The sequence below is a fragment of the Formica exsecta genome, unplaced genomic scaffold, assembly GCF_003651465.1.
Source record: "Formica exsecta isolate Colony F162 unplaced genomic scaffold, ASM365146v1 scaffold36, whole genome shotgun sequence".
NCBI classification, from domain to species: Eukaryota; Metazoa; Arthropoda; class Insecta; order Hymenoptera; family Formicidae; genus Formica; species Formica exsecta.
Window position 1 is genome coordinate 317,013 of NW_021850847.1, and position 22,696 is coordinate 339,708.

The 22,696-nt window shown below is 36.4% G+C and overlaps 3 protein-coding genes across 8 annotated transcripts in view; 1 reads left to right on the forward strand and 2 right to left on the reverse strand.

Moving 5' to 3' along the window:
• Positions 1-36: 36 nt before the first annotated feature.
• Positions 37-8,104, forward strand: LOC115238778 (cysteine sulfinic acid decarboxylase). 5 transcript variants are annotated; one of them, XM_029812843.1, is made up of 6 exons: positions 37-811; positions 2,340-2,950; positions 5,944-6,338; positions 6,620-7,083; positions 7,339-7,676; positions 7,796-8,104. In XM_029812843.1, exons 2-6 carry the CDS (start codon positions 2,600-2,602, stop codon positions 7,967-7,969), a joined length of 1,722 nt encoding a protein of 573 aa, XP_029668703.1. In that variant the 5' UTR covers positions 37-811; positions 2,340-2,599; the 3' UTR covers positions 7,970-8,104. The 5 variants fall into 5 exon arrangements, with proteins under 5 accessions (XP_029668703.1, XP_029668704.1, XP_029668705.1 ...); XM_029812844.1 differs by having other exon boundaries at positions 37-591; XM_029812845.1 differs by having other exon boundaries at positions 37-419.
• A 308-nt stretch (positions 8,105-8,412) lies between these two features.
• On the reverse strand, positions 8,413-14,402 carry LOC115238779 (alanine aminotransferase 1). 2 transcript variants are annotated; one of them, XM_029812848.1, is made up of 6 exons: positions 14,217-14,402; positions 13,549-13,729; positions 10,366-10,698; positions 9,614-10,058; positions 9,135-9,403; positions 8,413-9,041 (listed from the first exon to the last, which is right to left on the reverse strand). In XM_029812848.1, the coding sequence occupies exons 1-6, from the start codon at positions 14,369-14,371 to the stop codon at positions 8,763-8,765; spliced, it is 1,662 nt and encodes a 553-aa protein (XP_029668708.1). In that variant the 5' UTR covers positions 14,372-14,402; the 3' UTR covers positions 8,413-8,762. The 2 variants fall into 2 exon arrangements, with proteins under 2 accessions (XP_029668708.1, XP_029668709.1); XM_029812849.1 differs by having other exon boundaries at positions 13,549-13,788; positions 14,264-14,395.
• A 5,102-nt stretch (positions 14,403-19,504) lies between these two features.
• The window catches only part of LOC115238823, a 16,609-nt gene continuing 13,417 nt past the window's right edge, over positions 19,505-22,696 (reverse strand). The window contains exons 12-13 of the mRNA XM_029812926.1: positions 22,583-22,692; positions 19,505-22,369 (exon numbers count right to left, since the gene is read on the reverse strand). Coding sequence (XP_029668786.1) covers positions 21,977-22,369; positions 22,583-22,692 — 503 coding nt within the window. The 3' untranslated portion in view covers positions 19,505-21,976. The remainder of the gene's footprint in view (positions 22,370-22,582; positions 22,693-22,696) is intronic.

A 22,696-nucleotide genomic window follows, 5' to 3' on the forward strand; every position in this document is an offset into this window, starting at 1 on the left:
ACGATGTAAGATAATAGGATGCCGGCGCGACAAACTAAAAACTAACCTATACGCGCCACTAGCGCCACTAGCGGCCATTCTATATCTCGCGATATGAGTCGAAAAAGCTGCGGTCGGGAAGACACTAGAAATGCTTCGAAGCGTTTGATTGACCAATCAGGACAAAAAGAGTAAAGATTTATTTATTCTGATTGGTTAATGCAATGCTTCGAAGCATTTCTAGCGTCTTCCCGACCGCAGCCCAAGTTCAGTATTCAGTAGTGTATCCCCCATCTTGAGTAACATGGCACTTTCCATTTTCCATATATATATATAGAGTTCAATGATTTTATCATAGACTTCTATATATATAGAAGTCTGTGGATTTTATCGACTCGATATTTGTTTACATTCTTGTCTGATTCTGTATTCGTTTTAACGTAATATTTTATTCTATAATGTTTTATTGATATTTCAAACGCAACCAAATATCGATCGTTGAGAATTTCTTAAAGTAATCAATATTGAGATTGTCATGAAACTTGAGCTATTGGATTACAGAAAGAAGCCACAATAGATTAATGGCTTTCAAGGTTATATGTGTATTGAAAAGTAAGAAATGTGATTTTACAAGAGAGCGTTTCGACGAAACAAATTAAGGCCATGCATCCTGTATGTAGAGAAACAATACTTTGACATTACACAAATGATATAGCGATCATAGTCAAGAGGAAAGCGACGTCAGAATCATCGATCACATTCTAACAGAAAATAGACTTTTATCATTTATCCCTGAATCAATAATCTTGAAGGAAAATCTCAATGGCTTCTGGTATTTCCCATTTAATTACTTTGACATATTAAACGTTTTTTTCCTTCTCTTTTTTCCTCTTACGCAAATTTTTCTCTTTTTTTACACGTCGAGTTCTATCACATCTGTATGTCTAGCAGTCAATAATAATCTAATTGCATTGTACAATTGATTTTTACGCGATTAATTAGTTGTAATCGAAAATGTTTATCATTAATTATATTCATTTAGGGATAATTATAATTAATTATTTTTATTGAATAATAAATTAAATCGATGTATAAATTATATGCAAAACAAAGTAATAGAAGTAAAGAAAGAAGAAAATAGAGCAAGGAAGCAAAAAAGTAATGGGTTCTTTGTTGCACTTTTGCATTTTAAACGGAATCGGAGAATTTACATTTTAAAAAAGAATGAAAATAAAACAATGAGATTAACATAAAAAGATTTACAACAGAATTGTATATAAACTATTAATAAAAAATCCGTTTTACAAATTATTAATAAAAAACTGTTTTACGAATTTTATTAATATAATTCAAATTATAATTAAAGGCCCCAATAATAAGATCGAAAATAAAAGTGGGCTGGAGGAGTAACTATAACGCTTATGATGTAAATATTAGCGTAACGTAAATCTAAAAAACAAAATTGTTGATATCACTTATTTTTCTTGTGATGTAAAAGACTGCAAACATTTTGATTCTTAAAACTAGATTCTCTTTTCAATGACGCGTGAAGCGCAGAAATTGTCAAATATAATCCGTCAAAGTAATAAAAAAAAAAAATGATCCTGTGCTAGTGAATATTTCCGAAATGTGATCGTTACTTTCATGTCACCACGTTACCTTGACGAATTTTCGACAGGTTTATATCTCTATATACCTATGATTAATTTTATACGATACTAGGTGATTTTTTTTAATACTTTGACGGATATTATATTTCAGACAATTTTTGCCCTTCACAGGCGATTCATTGTGATATATTTACATAATGTAGATTCTCGCTCAAGTTTCTAATATATACATGTCCGACCGCAAATTTTTTAACTCTTCAATGTTACTTATATTTTTATTTAACAATTCATAGTCATGTATCCTTGATACGTTCTTGCACGCGCTAAATGAGAACGGATTTCACTGTAAGAAAAAATACAAACGCAATATTATTATTTGCGATATATAAAAGCAACTTTAAATAGCAACTTGAAAGTTTCTCGCGATTTTACTTTCTCTCGTCATAATTCCGATAAAGAGAGAGAAAGAGAGATTGTTATATTGTACAAATCTTCTACTGATAGTTACTACTGTATATAGTAAATGAATATTCAATGTCGATATATAATTATCTTGCCAATCAAGATTAATTATCAACAATTTATTATTATTATACAATTTTTATTTTACGACTAACATACATTGACTAACGATAAAAATTTATGTGCTTATTAATCGTCGTACGATCTTGGAAGGAACAAGAAAAAAATATTAAAAGGAAAACTTACTTGTGTTTTTAAATAAGGGAATTTTGTGAACTTTCCTGATAGATTATAATTTGGCGCCTATACTCAACGTGAGCGGCCTCGGACCTCGGACTGCGAATCGGTCCGACACTGTTCGTCGAGGATATCCTACGGCAGTTCTCTCCTCCAAATTCCCGATTCTACAGATCCGAATGAAGGTATGTCTGCCCGCGCGAGAGCAAACGTGGAGAGTTAATACGGCTAGGGAACACGAACGGAACCGATTTACGAAGAAGAGCCGGTGCATTGGAGGGAGACGTCCTTGATTACCCGCGGCCGGCGTTATGAAACGTATAAAGGAAACCGCCGTCGTTGTCACAGACCCAGAGCGCGACCCGTCCGAGCCCAGCCGAGTCATGCCCGCCAACGAGGGCACTTCAACCGACAATTTCGCGGTGGCGCGGATCAAGCTCGAAAGGATGAACCCTCTTGCGGGATTTCCGCCTAAGATGTCAAGGTCGGACGATTCATCCACTGATTCCTCCACGACCCCGATTCTCTCGAGTTTCACCGCATCAACGGAGGAACGAAAGGCAGTCGAAAAGGGAGATTTCCGCAGCATACCGTGTCGGAACGTTCACGAGAAGCTCTTCAGGGACTTTTTCGAGCTAGTATTGCAACGAGCGGTGTTTCAGGTGAATGTAATCTTTAATTATGTATTTATTTGTTTGAACGAGAAATTAATTCCTGTGCGAGATTGCATACTTTCGATATTGCGCAAGCAAGAATGTTTAAGAATGGTAAGAAACGCGCAAGAATACGCACAAATGTTTTAATTAGAGAATAATTGCGTGATACCCACGTAGTCGCGGAGAAAAATATTTAGATAATTGTAAAATAACGATAGCAGTTGTGGATTACACAACTGGTAAAGGCAACTTGGACACGATAATTATTTCTGTATTATTTTTCATATACCATTTGTAATATACCTAGAGACATTCTCTCTCTCTATCTCTCTCTCTCTCTTTCTCTCTCTTGTAGCCTATAATTTTATGTAGTTTTCTTTGTAGTATAATTTCTTCCCTACATTATTACAACTACCTGTGCTATATATTTCAGCGTACTGTACCACGATACAGATCTTTTTTATTGATTGCACCTTCTTTATTGATTTCGCCGTTTGTGACATGAAACATTCTTTCTGTTCTAGCCGCCGGGGCGGAATTCAAACGTTTACCGCTTAATTATTTACTTACTTTTGCAGACCGCGTTCCTTTCTATGATTTTTTACTGTTTCTTTATCAATTAGTTTTTTTATTCACTTTCAAAGTTGCTAGTTTTTATATGTTTCATTACTTATACATTCTACTTGTTACTTGTTATACATTGCCATTACATCCAACGATAAAACATTATTTCATCATATTCTATTTGCGATATCCGTAAAAATCGCGGATTTACACTATCTTATGCTATTATCTTTATTATGGTGATACCAAAAGCGATACCGCGAAATCACATTGATTTTGCGATGTCACAAAAGAAGAGTGAATCACTGATAAAATAGATTACCGGTATTACTGGTACAAATTTGTGCCTATGTATATCGTTAGCTATATAACTAAATCCTTAATGAGCACGACCCCACTAGTAAATGTCGAAGATATCGTATGGCACGTGTGGTACGTAATGATCGTGTTTTATGCTAATGTATAATGTAGTCTATTTGCTACGAATGCGGTAGAATGATGGAATTTACCTCGCTTCCGCCGATATGTAATAGCGATAGTATTGATAATAATTATGATAGTAATTGCGAATGACGAAGCGACAATTAAAGCGCTACCTATTGATCTCATTATCATGCGCTATTACACAGAAATTAAATGCAAACTACATACATTACACGCAAAAAAATGACTTAACAATAGCAGCTAAATTTCAGTAGCTGAATCAAATTTAGCTGTAAGAGCTATCGCCTTAGTGTCATAGCTAAGTACTAGTTATTATAGGTAAAAAAAATTCACTGTGGCATGAAAATTTATTAGCTGAAATTGAAAGCGTATATTAACACGAGAGCAGCTATAAAGATAGCAACCGTACCTAAATTTCTTACTATGCGCATACATTGCGGAATATGCTTTATAGCTAAAACATTTAGCACGCGCAGCTAAGTTTATGGGTATGCGCGCGAATCTTCGATTCACAATTGTTTAATTGTTTCTGCGACGCTGTCATTGACAACATCGACGCGTTAAAATAGCTAAAAAAAAAAAAAAATAGCTAATAAATTTAGCTTGGGCAGCAACAGTATTAGCTGTCCTTATTTTAAGGACACATTTTAGCTATCACAGCTATATATTAGCTCCTGTTGCTAATCTTTTTTTTCCGTGCTATCATTACTTGGATGTATCGGTTACCGCTGACACAGATTATATCGTATGTGCGTTCGTTTAATCTTAATATATTATTCCGTAGAAAATGCTGATCTGTTCTCGACATTAGTATATAAATTAGTGCTAATTATATCCTGTTTTATCCTTGTGTACAATGAAATTAATCTCCTCAAAGTTTACACGCAAAAAAATGACTTAACAATAGCAGCTAAATTTCAGTAGCTGAATCAAACTTAGCTGTAAGAGCTATCGCCTTAGTGTCATAGCTAAGTACTAGTTATTATAGGTAAAAAAAATTCACTGTGGCATGAAAATTTATTAGCTGAAATTGAAAGCGTATATTAACACGAGCAGCTATAAAGATAGCAACCGTACCTAAATTTCTTACTATGCGCATACATTGCGGAATATGCTTTATAGCTAAAACATTTAGCACGCGCAGCTAAGTTTATGGGTATGCGCGCGAATCTTCGATTCACAATTGTTTAATTGTTTCTGCGACGCTGTCATTGACAACATCGACACGTTAAAATAGCTAAAAAAAAAAAAAAAAATAGCTAATAAATTTAGCTTGGGCAGCAACAGTATTAGCTGTCCTTATTTTAAGGACACATTTTAGCTATCACAGCTATATATTAGCTCCTGTTGCTAATCTTTTTTTTCCGTGTACAAATTACATGCGCGATCAGACACGACTTAAGGAGAAGAAACTGAATGCTCAGCGAAAACCTACTGTTTTCCAGATTCTCAAAAGAATTCTCAAACTCTCCTACCATTTTCCGATTTTTTTACAACTTTTAGATATCTTGAAAAATTAGATAGATAGATAGATAGATAGATAGATAGATAGATAGAGAAAGAGAGAGAGAGAGAGAGAGAGAGAGATTTCTCAAAAAAATAAAACAATTATTACAATATTTTTTTATTTTTAAATCTCTTACTTTGGCCTTACTTTAAAATGTTATGAAAAATTAGAAAGTTTTGGAGAGAGGAGCATGAGAGAGCTTTAATCAAAGAGTTTTAATTCTCAAACATCAAAATTATATACTTGAAACAAGAAATAAGTTTTTCAAAAAATCGAAAAATTATTAATTTTAATTTTCAAATTCCAATAACTTTTAGATTGTTGAAAGTTGTTAACATTGGAGAATTGACCTTTTTAGTACTTTTTTTGAAGAGGTAATTATTTAACGATTTAAAATATATTACATAATTTATATATGCGAGCAATTGCTTAAAATTATAAGCTTTGTTTTTAATTGTCGTCTACGCATTATCGCATCTTGCAGTCCACCTCCGGGGAGGATCGCGTGGTCGAGTGGGTGGATCCTAACAATCTACGATCTGTGGTCGATCTTTCGCTGCCAACCGAAGGTGTCGGCCATGAAGAGCTGTTGACGTTAACGCGCGATATCATCAAGTACAGCGTGAAGACGGGCCATCCGCACTTCGTGAATCAACTGTTCTCCGGTCTGGATCCATACGGATTGTTAGGTCAATGGCTCACCGATGCGCTCAATCCATCCGTCTATACTTACGAGGTATCTCCGGTGTTTTCCCTGATGGAAGAGGACGTGTTGCGAGAGATGCGCGCCATTATTGGCTGGCAGGATGGTGAGGGACTCTTTTGTCCTGGGGGTTCCATGGCGAACGGATATGCCATCAACCTGGCACGTCATCATAGGTGATTATTCATCTTTTTCTCTCTCTCTTTCTCTCTCAATTATCTCTTAAAATAAATTATGAGAGCATTATCTATTGTTTTTTATTTTATTTTGTTGATTAAAATTATTTTTTTAATTTATTATTTTTTAAATATTTTAGTTGTCCAGAAATTAACATTATATGTATTATTATAATTTATATTCATTTCACAATATAGCAATATTATAATTATTATTAGATATACATATACGCTATATCGGCACTTGAATAAGTAAACAAAACGTTCGTTATTAACTGTAGATATCCAAACCTGAAGCAATCCGGATTATCGCAGATGCCGCGGCTGGTGGTGTTCACGTCGGAGGATGCACATTATTCCGTAAAGAAGCTTGCCGCCTTCCTGGGTATCGGTTACGACAACGTTTATCTGATCAAAGTTGATTCCCGAGGCAAGATGGTGATCACCGATCTGGAGGCTCAGATTGCCCGAGCCGTCGAGGAGGGTGCTGTGCCGCTCATGGTATCTGCCACCGCGGGCACCACCGTGATGGGCGCCTTCGATCCCCTCAAGAAAATCGCCGAAGTTTGCAGGAAGCGCGCACTGTGGTTTCACGTGGACGCAGCGTGGGGTGGCGGCGCCCTCGTCTCCAAGACGTATCGCGGTCTTCTCGAGGGCATCCAGCTCGCCGACTCCGTTACCTGGAATCCCCACAAATTGCTCGCCGCGCCGCAGCAGTGTTCCACTTTGTTGCTCCGTCACGAAGGTCTTTATTTTATTTTGCAAAATCAAAATATTGTAATTATTATAAACCTTAATAATTTTATTCAACATCGCAATTTTGTTTTTTCACCTTATATTACCAAAATATTTTAATTAATATTTAATTGTAATGAATATTTTTTAACTTTAATTGAAAAAAGATATATATTTAATAAAAGTCACGAAACAATGTTTTCTTTTAATTAAAAAAAAAATAAGACAATAATTTATATTATCGAAATTCTAATTGTGTTTTTAGGTTTGTTACAAGCGGCGCATGGCTGCGGCGCGAGCTACCTCTTTCAGAACGACAAGTTCTACGATGCGGCATTCGACTGCGGCGATCGACACGTACAGTGCGGCCGCCGCGCCGACGTGGTCAAGTTCTGGTACATGTGGAAGGCGAAGGGCACACGTGGTCTCGAGGCCCATGTTGACCGTGTGTTTGCGCTATCGCGCTACTTCGCCGATCTCATCAGGATGCGCGACGGCTGGCGTTTGCTCGCCGAGCCAGAGTGCACCAACGTTTGCTTCCGCTACGTCCCGCCGTCGAGAAGACACTTGACCGGCAGTGAACTCGATCAGGCGCTGCATAAGGTGTGTAAAGTACTTATTATTTTCAATAGTACTTTCATTTCGTATTTCTATTTATTTGAATCTATATTTCTTGCTATTTTATTTCCCGTCCATTTTATTTCGTATGAAATCGCATGCAGATTGCGCCGATAATCAAGGAGCGTATGGTGCGAGCGGGAACGATGCTGATAACGTATCAGACGTTGAGAGACATACCGAATTTCTTCAGACTGGTATTGCAGAACTCGGGATTGACGGAGGGCGACATGAAGTTCTTCGTCGAGGAGATAGAAAGGCTCGCTGTAGATCTTTAATCGACTTAAATTGCAGATATTGTAAATAGCGATAAAATGTGTACGTTTTGTGTATTTTATTAGTATAAGAAATAGTTGTATTTGTGCTAAATCGTTAATGTGATACTTGAAAAAAATAATAAGTGTATAAGAATATTTCTCTTCCTTATTAAATTTATCAGGTTACTATATTTTTTTTATCAGGATTTCTCTATTTTTTCTTTCAATTTCCATTCATATCCTACGCACATGTATAATTGAAGATGTACCCGCAATCAGAGAATTTAAAGTGATAAAATGAGTGATAAAACGAAAAAGCCACAAAAGATACATCATCATTCCTTTCCATAATGCGTAGTTAAGCAAGAAAATAATGGCAAAAGAGAACGCACAAAAGAAAAAATTTCGTTTATGCTGGTAAGAAACCCTATAAGAATGAGAGAGAACAGAATATAGAAACCTGATTGTAATATACATATATAACATTTAATTTCTTTTTCTTTTCTACTACATAATATGTGTCATATTGACATGACGATAATTACGATATATTTACAAATATTTGTAAGTCTTCACAGTGTGTGATTTACATTGAACAAATTTTGATTTTCATCACATACCCTATACAATTCAATAATAATTCTGGATGCAATAATTCATAATAGTGAATCTCTCATTAATCGTAACAAAAATATTTTACATTCGCGATGTTTGGACTTTAAATTAGTCTTCATGCAGATATCCTCTTGACGATCGTTCCTCGTTGATCCATTCTTTCTGTAATCGCAACTTCTCTGGAAACTTATAAAAGGATTTAGCTGTACTCCTCGAGAAACTTTATGTGAAATTGCTTCAACGCTTCGAGCATCGTTTTTATCTTCTCTTTCTGCGGCAGTATTGTTGTCCGGAAGTGATACGTGCCGGGTTTTTGGCCGAAACCTGATCCCGGAATCACGCAGATTCCGGTGCTCTCCAGCAGCTTGAACGCGTAAAAGACGTCCGGCTCTTGGCCTTTCGCTCGCGCCGCCTCAATCGCCTTCGGCGGCAGTTTGAAACGCGGGAACACGTACATTGCGCCCATCGCTGGATTCGCCTAAAAAGAGAAGAAATATTATGAAAATGTACAATTTTAAGCGCGATCGAGAACAGCTTTTCTATCGACTCCTTCGCAGAAAAATCAAGTCACCTTGTATCCTGGAATACTGTTGAGCGTATCAACGACGAGCCGCGATCTTTCCGCCAAGGACCGCAATGTCTCCTTCTTCTCTTTCTGAAATTCCTCGTACGATGGTTCGCTTGGCTGCGGCGGATTCACCACAACATCCATCACGACCTGGCCGAGTACGCTCGGGCATAGCATTGCGGAGATCGATTTCTGCAACACTTTCATCACCTCCGGATCCATATTAATGATCTCGCTGTAACCACCGCGGATCCCGCACTCGCCCATGTATCCTGAAACAAAATATAATTTAGCTTTAAAATTTCCCGATAAATATTTGTGCAAGTAATTTAGATTCAATATCCTTTGATTAAATCGCTCAGTGTTGTGAACCTTTGCGATAAAATGAACAAACTCGCGAATGTAACTTAAGATGGAATGCTCCTTAATTAATTAATGTTAACGATTCCAAATTCCAACTTTATTCATCCTTTTTTACGCACCTTTTGAGATGGACATAAACGACGCAAGCTCCATCTTCGAATACGGCTCGCCCATCTCCATCATGACTTTCTTGAAAGAATGAAACGCACTGTCTTTATCATATATATTGTCCTGGTAGACTTCGTCGGCTAGCAGGAACAGATGATTCTTGTGGGCGAAACGAATGACACTTTCGATATTTGCACGAGTCAGTACTTGGCCAGTTGGATTACCAGGATTGATCACCACCAACACCCGCGGATTGCACGTGCCTTTGCATTCCCCCAATGCTCGTTCCAACTCACTAATTTCTAGCGACCACTTGTTGTCTTCGTCGAGGTAGTATCCGACCTGCGCAAAACCAAATTCCGCCAAGGTCGCCGAGTAGAGAGGATACTGCGGAATCGGGATTAGAACGCCGGGCAGTTTATTGTCGATTATCTCGTTGAACAATTTCAGGAACGACTGGAAAAAAAATCGGAAATTAGATAAAAAAAAGACGGGAAAACAAGAGTATTGGTGAGCTCTCTCTCTCTAGTATGATGGACTTATCCAAAAGACATAAAAGTTTAAAAATTTCTATTCTTCAATACATATACATAAATATATATGTATATGCACTTGAATAATATAATTTTTATTCCTATTTTTAAAGCATACATTTGTCTTCAATATCAAATACTTTTTATTATATTTACTTTTTTTCAGATAGAAAAAACTAGATTAGGAAAAAAACTACATTTAAACAATAAGACTTCAAATCCGCGCACACCTTGATGCCATCAGAAGCACCATTCGACAGGATGATGTTGTGATAGTCGCAAGGAATACCGCCGTCGCGTTGTTGGATATAGTGTGCGACGTGCTTACGGATCACCTCGATGCCGACCGATTCCGAGTACGAGCCCACGCTACCGCCCTTGCAACTTTTGAGGATTGTCCGAGCGCGTTCCTTCGCATCCTCTGGATAGCTCGGATCATCCAATAGTTTCGGCGATACCGTCAGGGTCAACACCTGTCGCAGAAATGTGATGGGCTGCTGGCCCATCGCGTGAGCGTCGCCCACGTTCGCTTTGATCACCTCATTGAAAGGTTTCTTAACCCCCTGCGAGAAGAAAATATTAAACATTTAATTGCAATTTTATATTTAACATTTTTCTTACGATATATATATAATTGTCAAAATATTTTTAATAAACACAAACGGATCATTTTTTTTACCTAAACTTTAAGAACATTTAACAAGTTTTGCGGAAACAGTCAATTAGAAACCAGATATTACGATATCAGATATTTATTTACAATTTTATATTTTGATACTTAAACTTCAAATTAAAGCTTCATTAAAACAAGACTCGATTGAAATTTAATAAAAAAATTAGATTTGATACGATTCGATCGCTAATTCAAATAGTGTATTAAAGTGTTTCTGATTTTTTGAGAAAAAACCGGAATTTTGTTTTCTGTACTGTTTCGAAAATGCAAATATCAATCTTTTAAGAGGTAATATTTTAATTAAATTGTTATTAACGCGGTTCTCATTAAAAAATATTATTAATTTTTCTTTAAATATTATATTTTCGATATTAATTTAATACAATTTTTTCTCTCAGGTTGTATAGAAAAGAACATATATGTTTTTTATGACTTGTACACGTCTCTTTAAAATTTTATTCTATTTTTATTTTATTCTTATCTATTTTTATTTTTATTTTTGGCTGTTTTCACAAAACTGGGTAATATTGTTAAAACTTATTTTTTTATTTTCTATTCTGTTTCTTTTCGCACACATACTAACACACACAATTTTATATACATATATTTTTATATTTTTTTAAATTCAATTTTCAGATTAATCTACCTAAATTAAAAATAATTTTCAAATAGATGAAAATGCGAAACATTTTTGCCTTCCTAAACTGGTTAACAAGCTTCATTACTATATAATCGCGTCATTCACGGGTGTTACGCAATTACGTGTGAAACTGAGAGAAGCGCGAGAATACACATCCAATGACGACGCATCTGCGATTCATTGGTATTATTATTTCAATGCATAATTGCCCCGATGCGCGATAAACAAAATACGTGTCTCTATTCTTTTCTCAGCAAACCCATTGTTAACACATTAGTAGCTGATATTCCTATTTTTAAAACGCACGAAAAATGTCTTTTCGAAATACCGGGTGTCTCCAAATCAGCTGATCGGAAGCTATTCTGAAAAAAGCATTTCCAAAAATTGCTTGTTCTGAAACACTTTGTACAACGATGAAAAATAAAGCCAACAATACATACATCTACGTTATCTTTTAAAATTATATTTTATCTTCTCGATAATTTTACTACTCGCAATAGGTTTTATTGGCTATACAGTCCTTGTAAAAAGTGACTGAATTGCAAATATTAATATTTATACTTTCCGGGTAAAGATAAATGATGTTCATATAAACAAAACAGTTGCATAACAACGCATTTGTAATTTAATAATATATTTTTATTTATTTATATTATTTGCTGTTATTTGATTTTTGTAATATCCTGGACAGAGAGCAAAATTGGACATGAATATAATTGTATATAATTATATGTAATTACATACTGTATGTAATTATATGTAATTTGAAAAAAATGGATATATTTCGACAGCAAAGACACGCACTACTCCCAATTCTAGCAAACTTTAATTATTTACAAAAAAGACTAATGTGTGAATTATAATAAATTATCTTGAATATTTAAAGTAATTTTACAAAAGAAAACTGAAAAATTTACTATTGTTTTTCACTATACGTAATAATATTATTCCGTTTCCAGAAGAACACATGTAAAAATTTCTTATTGGAATAACTTTTGATCCATGTTGTGAATCATCGTTAAATTTTCTCATGTCACTTTTAAAAATGCAATATAAAAAAATCTATTTTTTTCATTCTCTTCGAGATATGACACATACAATACTTTAATTCGATATTTTTATATGACTCTTTACTGATTATTCGGTTCTTGATAAAACGAGTGGACCTAATGACGCTATAAGCACTGCCATATGTTTGCCACCATATATATGTCTTATTGATCGAAATGAAAGAATAAAAGATAATCAGCATGAGATAATTAATAAATATCATTACATTTTTTTCCACCTCTGTACATTCTGTCATATGTGATAATCCGTTAACCGCAATTGCGCGACTACAATATATTTTATGTATACACCGATACGTTATCGTACACTCTGCTCTTAGATAACAAGTCGGCGAATGTACAAGTAATCGTCTGACTCGTCATTTTATGGTTCCTCTCTTTGGCAAACAAAAAAAAAATAATAATTGAGATATATGTATTTTATCCTACTCTTATTTTAAAAAATGCAACAAATTGTCCAACTGACTGCATAGCTCAAAAGCTCATTTTACCTCAATTCGTTTGAAAAATAAGAAAGAAAGAAAACACAGAAGTTGCTGTAAGTATTAAACTAATGGAAACTTTCGCGTAATCTTTCTAGTTTGAAAAAAATACGGATTCAAGACATGAAATGGAGATAGTAAATAAATATATACAATATATATATTTTTTTACTCGTCGGATTTACATCAAGTCGATTATCGAGTTCCATTCAATACTTCGCAGTTAGACAGAGGTACAATTAGCGATTATTTTCCTTCTCTTCCTTCTCCTCCTTCCCACTTTTAACACTTGGCGTTTCACCATGGCAACCTCGCGGTCTGTCACCGAGCGCGCATCCTCTCGCCCTCCTACCACCACTCATCCACCCTCTCTCATTCAATTTATATTCATTCTATGAACTACTGTATCATCGTGCGTTCTTACGCGTTTTTCTTTCTTCGAAAAAAAAAAAAAAAAAAAAAAATTAGATTGGACGGTAGAATTTTATAAGGTGATAACATCATTCGCTCATGTTCGCTCTCTCAATTTCCGACTCAGCTTACCTTACCTTTTGCAGCTCCTTCTCAAGTTCCAGCGCCCTGATGAGCAGCGGTCCGCGCACCGCGTACTCCATTTTGCGCAGGTTGAGGAAAACATTGTCCTCGGTGAGGACCTTGCCACACGGGCTCACCGCTGCGCTCGCCGCCATGCCGCGATACGGAGTGATCGTTTGCTGGAGCAGCGCGGAGGACACCGGCCCGCCATCCGTCATCCCTACCCCTCTGCCGAGCAGCGCTCCGCCGGCACTCTGTCTCGTCATCATCGTCGTCGTCGTCGTTGTCATGGTCTTCGTCGGCCAGCCACCGGCGATCACGGCGCTTCGCAGACGCGCGTGCGACATGATTAGGGTCTCCGCTAATCCCGCTAATCTTCTCCTCCTTCTATCTCTCTTCCTTTTCCACCACGAAGACCGTCCTCTTATTACTCGACGATTTATTCGTGACGATGGTTATTTGCCTTTTCTTTTTCCTATCTCATCGCTCGATCCAGTCTCATTCGCGGATCGACTCGAGGAGAATCGACGCAGGAAAATCAGGCGCAACCACGTCAGCTCGACGATTACAGTTGTTGCGAGTTGCGAGTTGCGTGGCGAGACGAAGAAAGGGGAGGGCACACACGTTTCCGAGCCTCTCCTCTACGACACTGTGGACTGGAGTTCGATCCAAGCGCTCGGAGGACACCGGCCCGCCATCCGTCATCCCTACCCCTCTGCCGAGCAGCGCCCCGCCGGCACTCTGTCTCGTCATCATCGTCGTCGTCGTCGTCGTTGTCATGGTCTTCGTCGGCCAGCCACCGGCGATCACGGCGCTTCGCAGACGCGCGTGCGACATGATTAGGGTCTCCGCTAATCCTCCTTCTCTTCTCCTCCTTCTATCTCTCTTCCTTTTCCACCACGAAGACCGTCCTCTTATTACTCGACGATTTATTCGTGACGATGGTTATTTGCCTTTTCTTTTTCCTATCTCATCGCTCGATCCAGTCTCATTCGCGGATCGACTCGAGGAGAATCGACGCAGGAAAATCAGGCGCAACCACGTCAGCTCGACGATTACAGTTGTTGCGAGTTGCGAGTTGCGTGGCGAGACGAAGAAAGGGGAGGGCACACACGTTTCCGAGCCTCTCCTCTACGACACTGTGGACTGGAGTTCGATCCAAGCGACACGCCACCTGGGTCACGCGTTGTCGAAGATGCGTTGGAGATGATGACCCGCGCGAATACGAATGATCGTGGATAGCGATTCGCTGTCCTGCAAAAAGAGACATGTAGAATCATGCGTTTATTGATAGATTTATTCATTTATTAACGGAAAATTGAATTTCTACACGAAACGTAGAAATCAACGCGCAAATAAAATATAGAATAAGATATGTGTGTGCGAAACAAAAATCTTCTACAACTCTTCCACTTTTATCGGAGGTATTATTCGATATCGCCGACAATATTGTGAGTCGATTATGAAATTGTGGGACAGTCTCTATATCGTTATATAAGTGTGTATGTGTATGTGTATCTCAATATCGTACAAAATTTTAATAGCGTATTCTGGAGGTAAAATAGAGTCGAAAATCCTAATACAAAAATATCGAGATCGCTATAATTTTTAAATTATAAGCGATCAAAGTTTGCTAATAACATCTAGTACGATGACATCTAGTAGACGAGTAGAAAATTGGCGCGCTCAGACCCGTAACTACATTTACATGTCTATCAATTTGTCGTCTGTTATTGATTTTCACAATTTAATTTAGCTAATATTTATTACTATTAGCGAGTTATAATTTTGTTATACGCGAAATGTTTAAAAAAAATTTAAATTTCCAAAAGATTTAAAAAATATAAACGTTTTGCATACAATAGTTATTACTTGCTAATATTATCCGTTCGCCAAATACTTAAGAAACGACAAAGTAAAATCAGCTGTGCAGTGAAAATCAATATCAACGGGAAATCAATAAAGATATGAGAGATTGATAATGTATAGTTACAGACCTGGGCGCGCGATTTCTACGCTATATCAAATCTTGATCATTTGTGATATTTTTCTTTTTAGGATTTTCGACTCTATTTTCTCAACCTTCAAAAGGGGCTGTTAACGTATCGTACGATGGTTTTGCGAGATATCCTGTATACATATATTATATATGCACATTCTCTGAAATAATACATATATTATTTGAGGAATACAAACACGCGCGAAATAGTTTATAATAATTACCGTGACCGGATTATGTATCGCGAGCACCACGCTGTTTCTTCGCGCCTTTCACAATGTCACTGGATCACTCCTTGAAAGCACAGTGAGAGAACGAACGATCTGTCGCAAAGTCTCGCGCAGGCGCGTCTTATTTTTCGTCTCGCGTACATTTCTGCGGATCACCCGAAATCAGTGACTCTCGAAACGAAATCACGTAATTCGTAAGATCCACTTCAATCCTATCTGACAATAAGATGGACTTTATAAATAATGAATTTTTATCATCTTCTTTTCTTTTACACCTTTTCATTGTTTTCTCGTCGCGATTTTCATAATTAAATGCACATTTAAAAGTTTTTGACTAATAAAATAATATAGAATAAAATAAAGATTGTCTCGTTTTTTTTTTAAAGAATCCAACACAAGCGAGGATCTATAGACCAATTTTTGATAATCGACTTTTTCATTATCAATAAATTTGATTAGATTGTTCAGTACGTAAGAGATATATGATAAGGGATAAACGTACAGATATATTGCCGATCCTATAGAGAGCCAACATATGTTCATCTTATCTGGTACTTTCCGCATCTTTTTTCCATCTCGCTTTTTTTTTTCGATATTTGTACTGCATTTTTCATATTAGGCAATTTTTATCTATTAAAAAATATACAGAAATAATAAAATAATACATTGATATCACCCTCCAATTATCTAAAAAAGAATCATATCAATCTTATGGTAATATTTATCACTGCGAGCGATGACAAGCGCCACGAAAAAAACGGAGCGTGAAATATTAATAAATATATATTTATTTTGACAGAAAGAAGAGAGCAGAGAGACAGAGAAAAAGAACAGATAGGAAAAAGAAGAGACCAGGAGAAAGACGCAGCTAAGAAGAGTAGATTTCGTATATATTTAAACGCAATTGTGAGATTAACATTGATGAGAAGCATCAAGTCGACCAAAGGTCGCGGTCTCCTATGAACTTCAAATGACGTGAAATTACGGCCGACATAGCGAGATATCTTATCTACCACTTTGTTAATTAAAAAAGGAAGAGGAAACTATATGTGTATTAATCTAATAATAAGACGCACGCACGTCATCGGCCGTTAAATGGCAAAAATAATAACATTCCAACGATCATCGATCGATTAACTCCCGGTTGACCGACTATCAGAACGCTCGGAAAACATCGTGTTTCGAAGGTCAGGGATCTATTTGCGCGTCTTTTACAGTGATATACACATCTTGACACGCATACCATATTTGTCCAAGTATATATTAGTTGTTCGTAAATCGAAAGGTTATAATCGAGGATTTTTGCGAGGCTCACCTGTCTCACCTGTCTCACCTGTCGCGAACAGTTTTCCTCTGTCAGTTCTGATGCCGCTTTGGCACAGCAATAAGACTTTATTTAATGCGATTCTACATTTTCCGTTTACCGCTCCACTTTTATATATGTATACATATTTTTGGAGCGACCGCTATTATATAAGTGCATGTGTGGGTGAGTATAGATAGTCGAGTATACATCTCTTACGTTCGCCTTGCCAACAATTCGTCGTGTGTCGAAGAATTTTTGAGCTAAAGAATATAATTCAGGATTTAATCTTCTCGCGAATATCTGAACTTTCAGGTTTTAGGACTCAAAAATTATTTGCGGACTGATAATTTTGCGAGGCGGAAAGACTGGTGATAAAAAGCCACCAATAAAGATAACCTTCAATATGCATGTGCGGAAAGATAAAATACTAGATTTACTTTAATTATCCCCGAATATTTGATTATTTTTTAACAATGGTAGGTAATAGTTAAGAAGAATAAAATAATGTCGAGAAATTAGGAGAGATGGCAATACTTTACTTATTGCCATCAGTTACAGCTTCTTTCTTATCTTTAGAGAATAAAAAAAAATTCTTTCTTATCGACAATCGATTGATAAAATACAAAAATAAACGTTATCGTAAAAAAAGATAAAACATCTTTTACATTTCTCGCATTTACAATAAAATAGATGTGCATTTTTGAGACTTGGAGAAATAAAAAGAATAAAAAGAATATGAAAAGTGTAGCTGAAACAGACTGAGATATAGAATATATGCAAGATCTAAAAATATACGGGCTCTATATATATCTTGAGCATATCAAAAGTTTATGATAATTATAATAACTTATAATACACACGCACACTTACACAATAATATTATGTGCAGATTTAGGCAATATAAAATTTTTCTTTGCTCTTTATGTTTATGTTTTTCAATCTATTATTGTGTATATGGCGCGGAATATTCCTAAAATATACTCAGATTTTGCTTAACGTAATTTTTTGAAACTATTGATTGGAATCTAAGATAGAAAATGTCGCGAATTTCTTGTTTATCAATTTTAGATATAATAGAACGCATGTTTTTTAGAGCTACTTATAATACACACGCACACTTACACAATAATATTATGTGCAGATTTAGGCAATATAAAATTTTTCTCTTATTTAAAATTTTTCTTTGCTCTTTATGTATATGTTTTTCAATCTATTATTGTGTATATGGCGCGGAATATTCCTAAAATATACTCAGATTTTGCTTAACGTAATTTTTTGAAACTATTGATTGGAATCTAAGATAGAAAATGTCGCGAATTTCTTGTTTATCAATTTTAGATATAATAGAACGCATGTTTTTTAGAGCTACTGTTTTTTTACGAGTTGATGTGGAGGTATCGACGAAAATATACATCGCGAACAAGCGTACCTCCACCGATGACACGCGAGATTCGACGTGGCGTCGCATGTCGCATGTCGCATCTCGCATCCTGCATCCTCAACGGGATTCCCCGCTCTACGCGATAGCGTCGCGACGCGACGCAAAAACTCGTTCGCTCTCCAACAGCCCAACCGATCGCTATTTTTGGCTGACGTACGTGCCAAGTTCGCGGAACGTTCCGCTCGTTCTCCGTCGTCTGTTATCCGCTGTTTTAGAGTACGTCGATTTGTTCTCTTGAAATTTAAACAAGTTTATGACTCGCAAAATCTCACTCGATGATGATATTACAAGATCTGCAATTTGAAATAAATATAATTTTGACAATTAATTGTTTAGAAGAAGATTAATTTACATCGCGCCGGCTCACTGATTAATGAAAAAGCAATAGAGTAATGTGAGAAATATCTAAAATAAAATCGTTCACTTTTACCGAACGAATAATTTCGAGTACAGCGCACCATAAAGAGAATCGAGAATCTTTTCCATTAATTAAAAAGAAACGTTATATTTTATAAGATATTTTCACATTTGATATTTTCAAATAAAATAAGATGCGAACTAGAAAAGATATTTGTATCTTTCTCTCGCATTCACACAGTCGATCATAAAAGTATTTTTACACCAGTCCCTTTTTTATAAAACGCAAAAAATATCAACAATCGCGGATGACTAACGTCAAAATTGTTTCTCTCGCCACATGGTCGAGCGGGATATTCCCAGATGACAGTTAAAATGTTGCGCGTCAAGTGCAAACAATTCGTAGGAATTTGGCAATGGACGAGACAACAGCTGCGTTTGGCGGATGTTGTTATTAGCAGGTCATTGGTACCGCGGTTTTCCCACAAATTGCGCATAACGTAGAAAAAGATTCCATCAAAGTCGAATTACGGAGAGTTAATAGAACGTTGTGACAACATTTATTTCACGCTCGGAATTAGTTGGAAGTTGGAGTATCATTAAATCGTTTCTGATTTCTGGAGAATGAAACGAGTGGAATAATACAGAGCAGACTTTGTATTTTCTTTTTTTTCTGATTAATCCCACAAAATAGTCACACATTTTCGCCGTATATGTATATCTTTCGTCACGTGCGCTTATTCTTTCTCTCACACACACAACTCACATATCAGAAAAATATATAAAATTTCCAGCAACCTGAAAAGTAGGGTCCGTGCAGATGCAAGGGAGAGAACAGAAGACGGAGGTAAATGAAAGTCATCATCACGAACGAGAAACTGAAAGAGATTCTCGTGTTAGAGTCTGGACCCTGCTCTGATTTTGGCCGAAAACGGCGGCTAAATATTATAATCATAAGCATTCTATACGTAATATATTTATGTATAAAATATTAATATATTTACGTTTATAGTCTAATTATGACGGTATTTCTGATTAATTTAGCTATTTTTTAGAAATAAATATCAACTGATTCAGTAAAAAATCGAATAGTGATCAGGTTTTGAGAGAATCTTTAAGAATGATACACGTCCGTTTTCTACGCGACACTCCGTAAGATACTTCTTTTTTATATAAGACTCTAGAATATTTATATAAATATAGGCCTTCAAATACACGAGGTTTGAATCTCTGATATTTCGAGTCGATTTTTCTCAAGCATCGCGCATCTGACGCTTTGAGAATTCCAAACGAACGCTAAATCTGGACCACTGAATATTCGCGCGGCGAGCTTCGCGTATGGACTCTTCGCGAAGATCAAAGCCGAATTTTCTTAAGCGAAGACATGATAATGGTCAAAACGTTATTTTCATCTAGTCGCTTCATAATTTTCAATATTTTGATCTGATAAGAAAATTTCAAATTAAAATTAATTCTATGTTTTCAATCATTCAAGATTCAAAAACTGTTTACATACATCTCGTTAAATTAATTTCTTAAAAATTTAAGAAACTGCAACTATAAATATCTCGAATATCTTTGAAACGGTTAATATATCTTTTTTCCAATTACGCAGATATGATTTTAATTACTCTCTGGTTAAAATTTGAATTTCTTAAAAAATAATATGTATGATACAATTATCTTAAATGAAACATGTTGCGTGAAACTCTGTCCTGTACAATCCTGGAAAGAAAGAAACGATGGACATCATCACGAACGTTCACGCGACTGTAAAGTGTGTACATATGTATATATTACATACTTCGTGTTGCGGCGATGACACGTTAAACGTGCGTGCGATATGCGGTCAATTATTAACGTGAACAACAAACATACAACTCGCAACCAAGAAATTATCTCGTAGACAGACATACAATAAATTAATAATAGGCATCCTATTAATCATTAATAGGCGTGCAATAAGAAATCAGTATTAACTTATCATCGTCGTTACGTGTACATTTCACGTAATACTGTACCGATTACAATGCCGGTATATACTTACCGAGCAGACCAATCTGTCATTCGGTACACATGCGAAAAGCGCGAAGAATATATAGGATAGAAAAAGTCGCGAAATTTTTTGCATATCAAATCGTGTTATCATCGTGTTATTTTCTAAAATACAATCTTTTTTACGCTCCAAAATTTTATGCAAACTATTATATATATTTTATTTATATAGGACTGCGATCTTTGCGCGTAGGATCATGTAAGTTAAAATTATTTCAAATAAATGTCTACGATACAATCTGGTCTGCTCGACGGATGAGTATATAGCGCGCTTCTTTATATAGTAAACTACGTATCTCTTTCTATATATAAGATGTCCCCGAAGTCACATGCTCTAGGATTTTGATTGTTTCTTTTAGACTATACGGGGGAGAATAACAACTGTGTAACTTTGGCGCGCGATTTCGAGTTCATCTCACATAAATTAGACACGTCTCTCATCTCGTAATTCCTCATCATCAGACCGCAAACGGTAAATAAATTAGAAAAACGACAGACTGTCATCTCGATGAAAGAGAAAAATTTGTTCGCTGCGCGCATATCCGTATGCGGATTTCTTCTTCTATATAGATTCTTTTTTGAAAAAATATAACGGAATATAGACGCAGCCGTTTCTAGAAAACTCCGTTCTCAAGAAGACCGTTTCCGCAAGGAAGTCAGCTATTCGCGCAAACTTACGGACGACATCGTTCGCTCGCGTTTATTCCGTTCTATAAAAGAGAAAAGGCCTCATCCTAAGGCAATGACGAGCGACTCGCAGAATTCGTTCATTGCACGGCTTGCAACGCGACTAGTTTGATTCTAGCTTGGCATCGGAAAAAAAGTAAAAAAAAAAAAAAAAGAGAGAGAGAGAGAACAGCTGCCGCGCTAGCGTTCAACGCCTTTATGCAGTTGTCGAGTCACTTTGCAATGCGATTATTCGATGTCTTTCGAAATCTTTCCGTCGTCCTTTCAGGACGCACAAAATTCTCTTTCTCATCGCGATCTTCATTCTCATTTTTACAACAATTCTTTTTCTCGAGTCCTACCCACGTTCGGTTACATGACACTTCTTTTATTTTGTGCCCTCCGTCGAAGGTGGTGGCAACGGAATCGCTTGCTCAGACACCGGTTGCTGCTCCTTTTTTTTCGTCTTTTTCACTTTCTTCTGCAACCTCGGCGATTCCATCTTTCCCTCCTTCATTTCCTCTGTCTGCTGTTTCGGCGTCGCATCCTTATCTTGTGTCATCGTGTCACCATATTTTCCGTCGCTCGTCTCCTCCGCGAGCTTCGTCGTTTCGTCCGTCAGTGTAACATTAGGCTGCTCTGTATTTTCTGCTATGCGATTCTTTATTTCCTGCTCGTTTTTTTCGTCAATCTTGATGCCCTGCTGGAAAACAGGAACAACATTCTGATTCGCACATTCGACAGCCATTGCGCTTTCACTTTCCAAAGATTCTACTTTCGTCTGTAAAAAAACAAAAAATAAGATGCCAAATTAATAAAACGGTCTATTATAAATATTATAATAGAAAAAGAAATTAAGAAATTAATCAAATAATAGAGTTTAGAATATAAAATAAATTGAAATTGATTACAATTGGAAAATTTTATGTACTATTGATAATGGAACATTTTGAATTTTAACGCGATTTGTTTCAAGATTCTCGCGGTTTCTTACCTTTGTCGGTGATAACGGCGCCGGCGGAAGAGGTATCGGTTCGTTGCCCTGCTTCACGTCTTGCTTCACGTCCACATCCATAACCTCAGGAACTTGCGAGATCTTTTTTTCCTG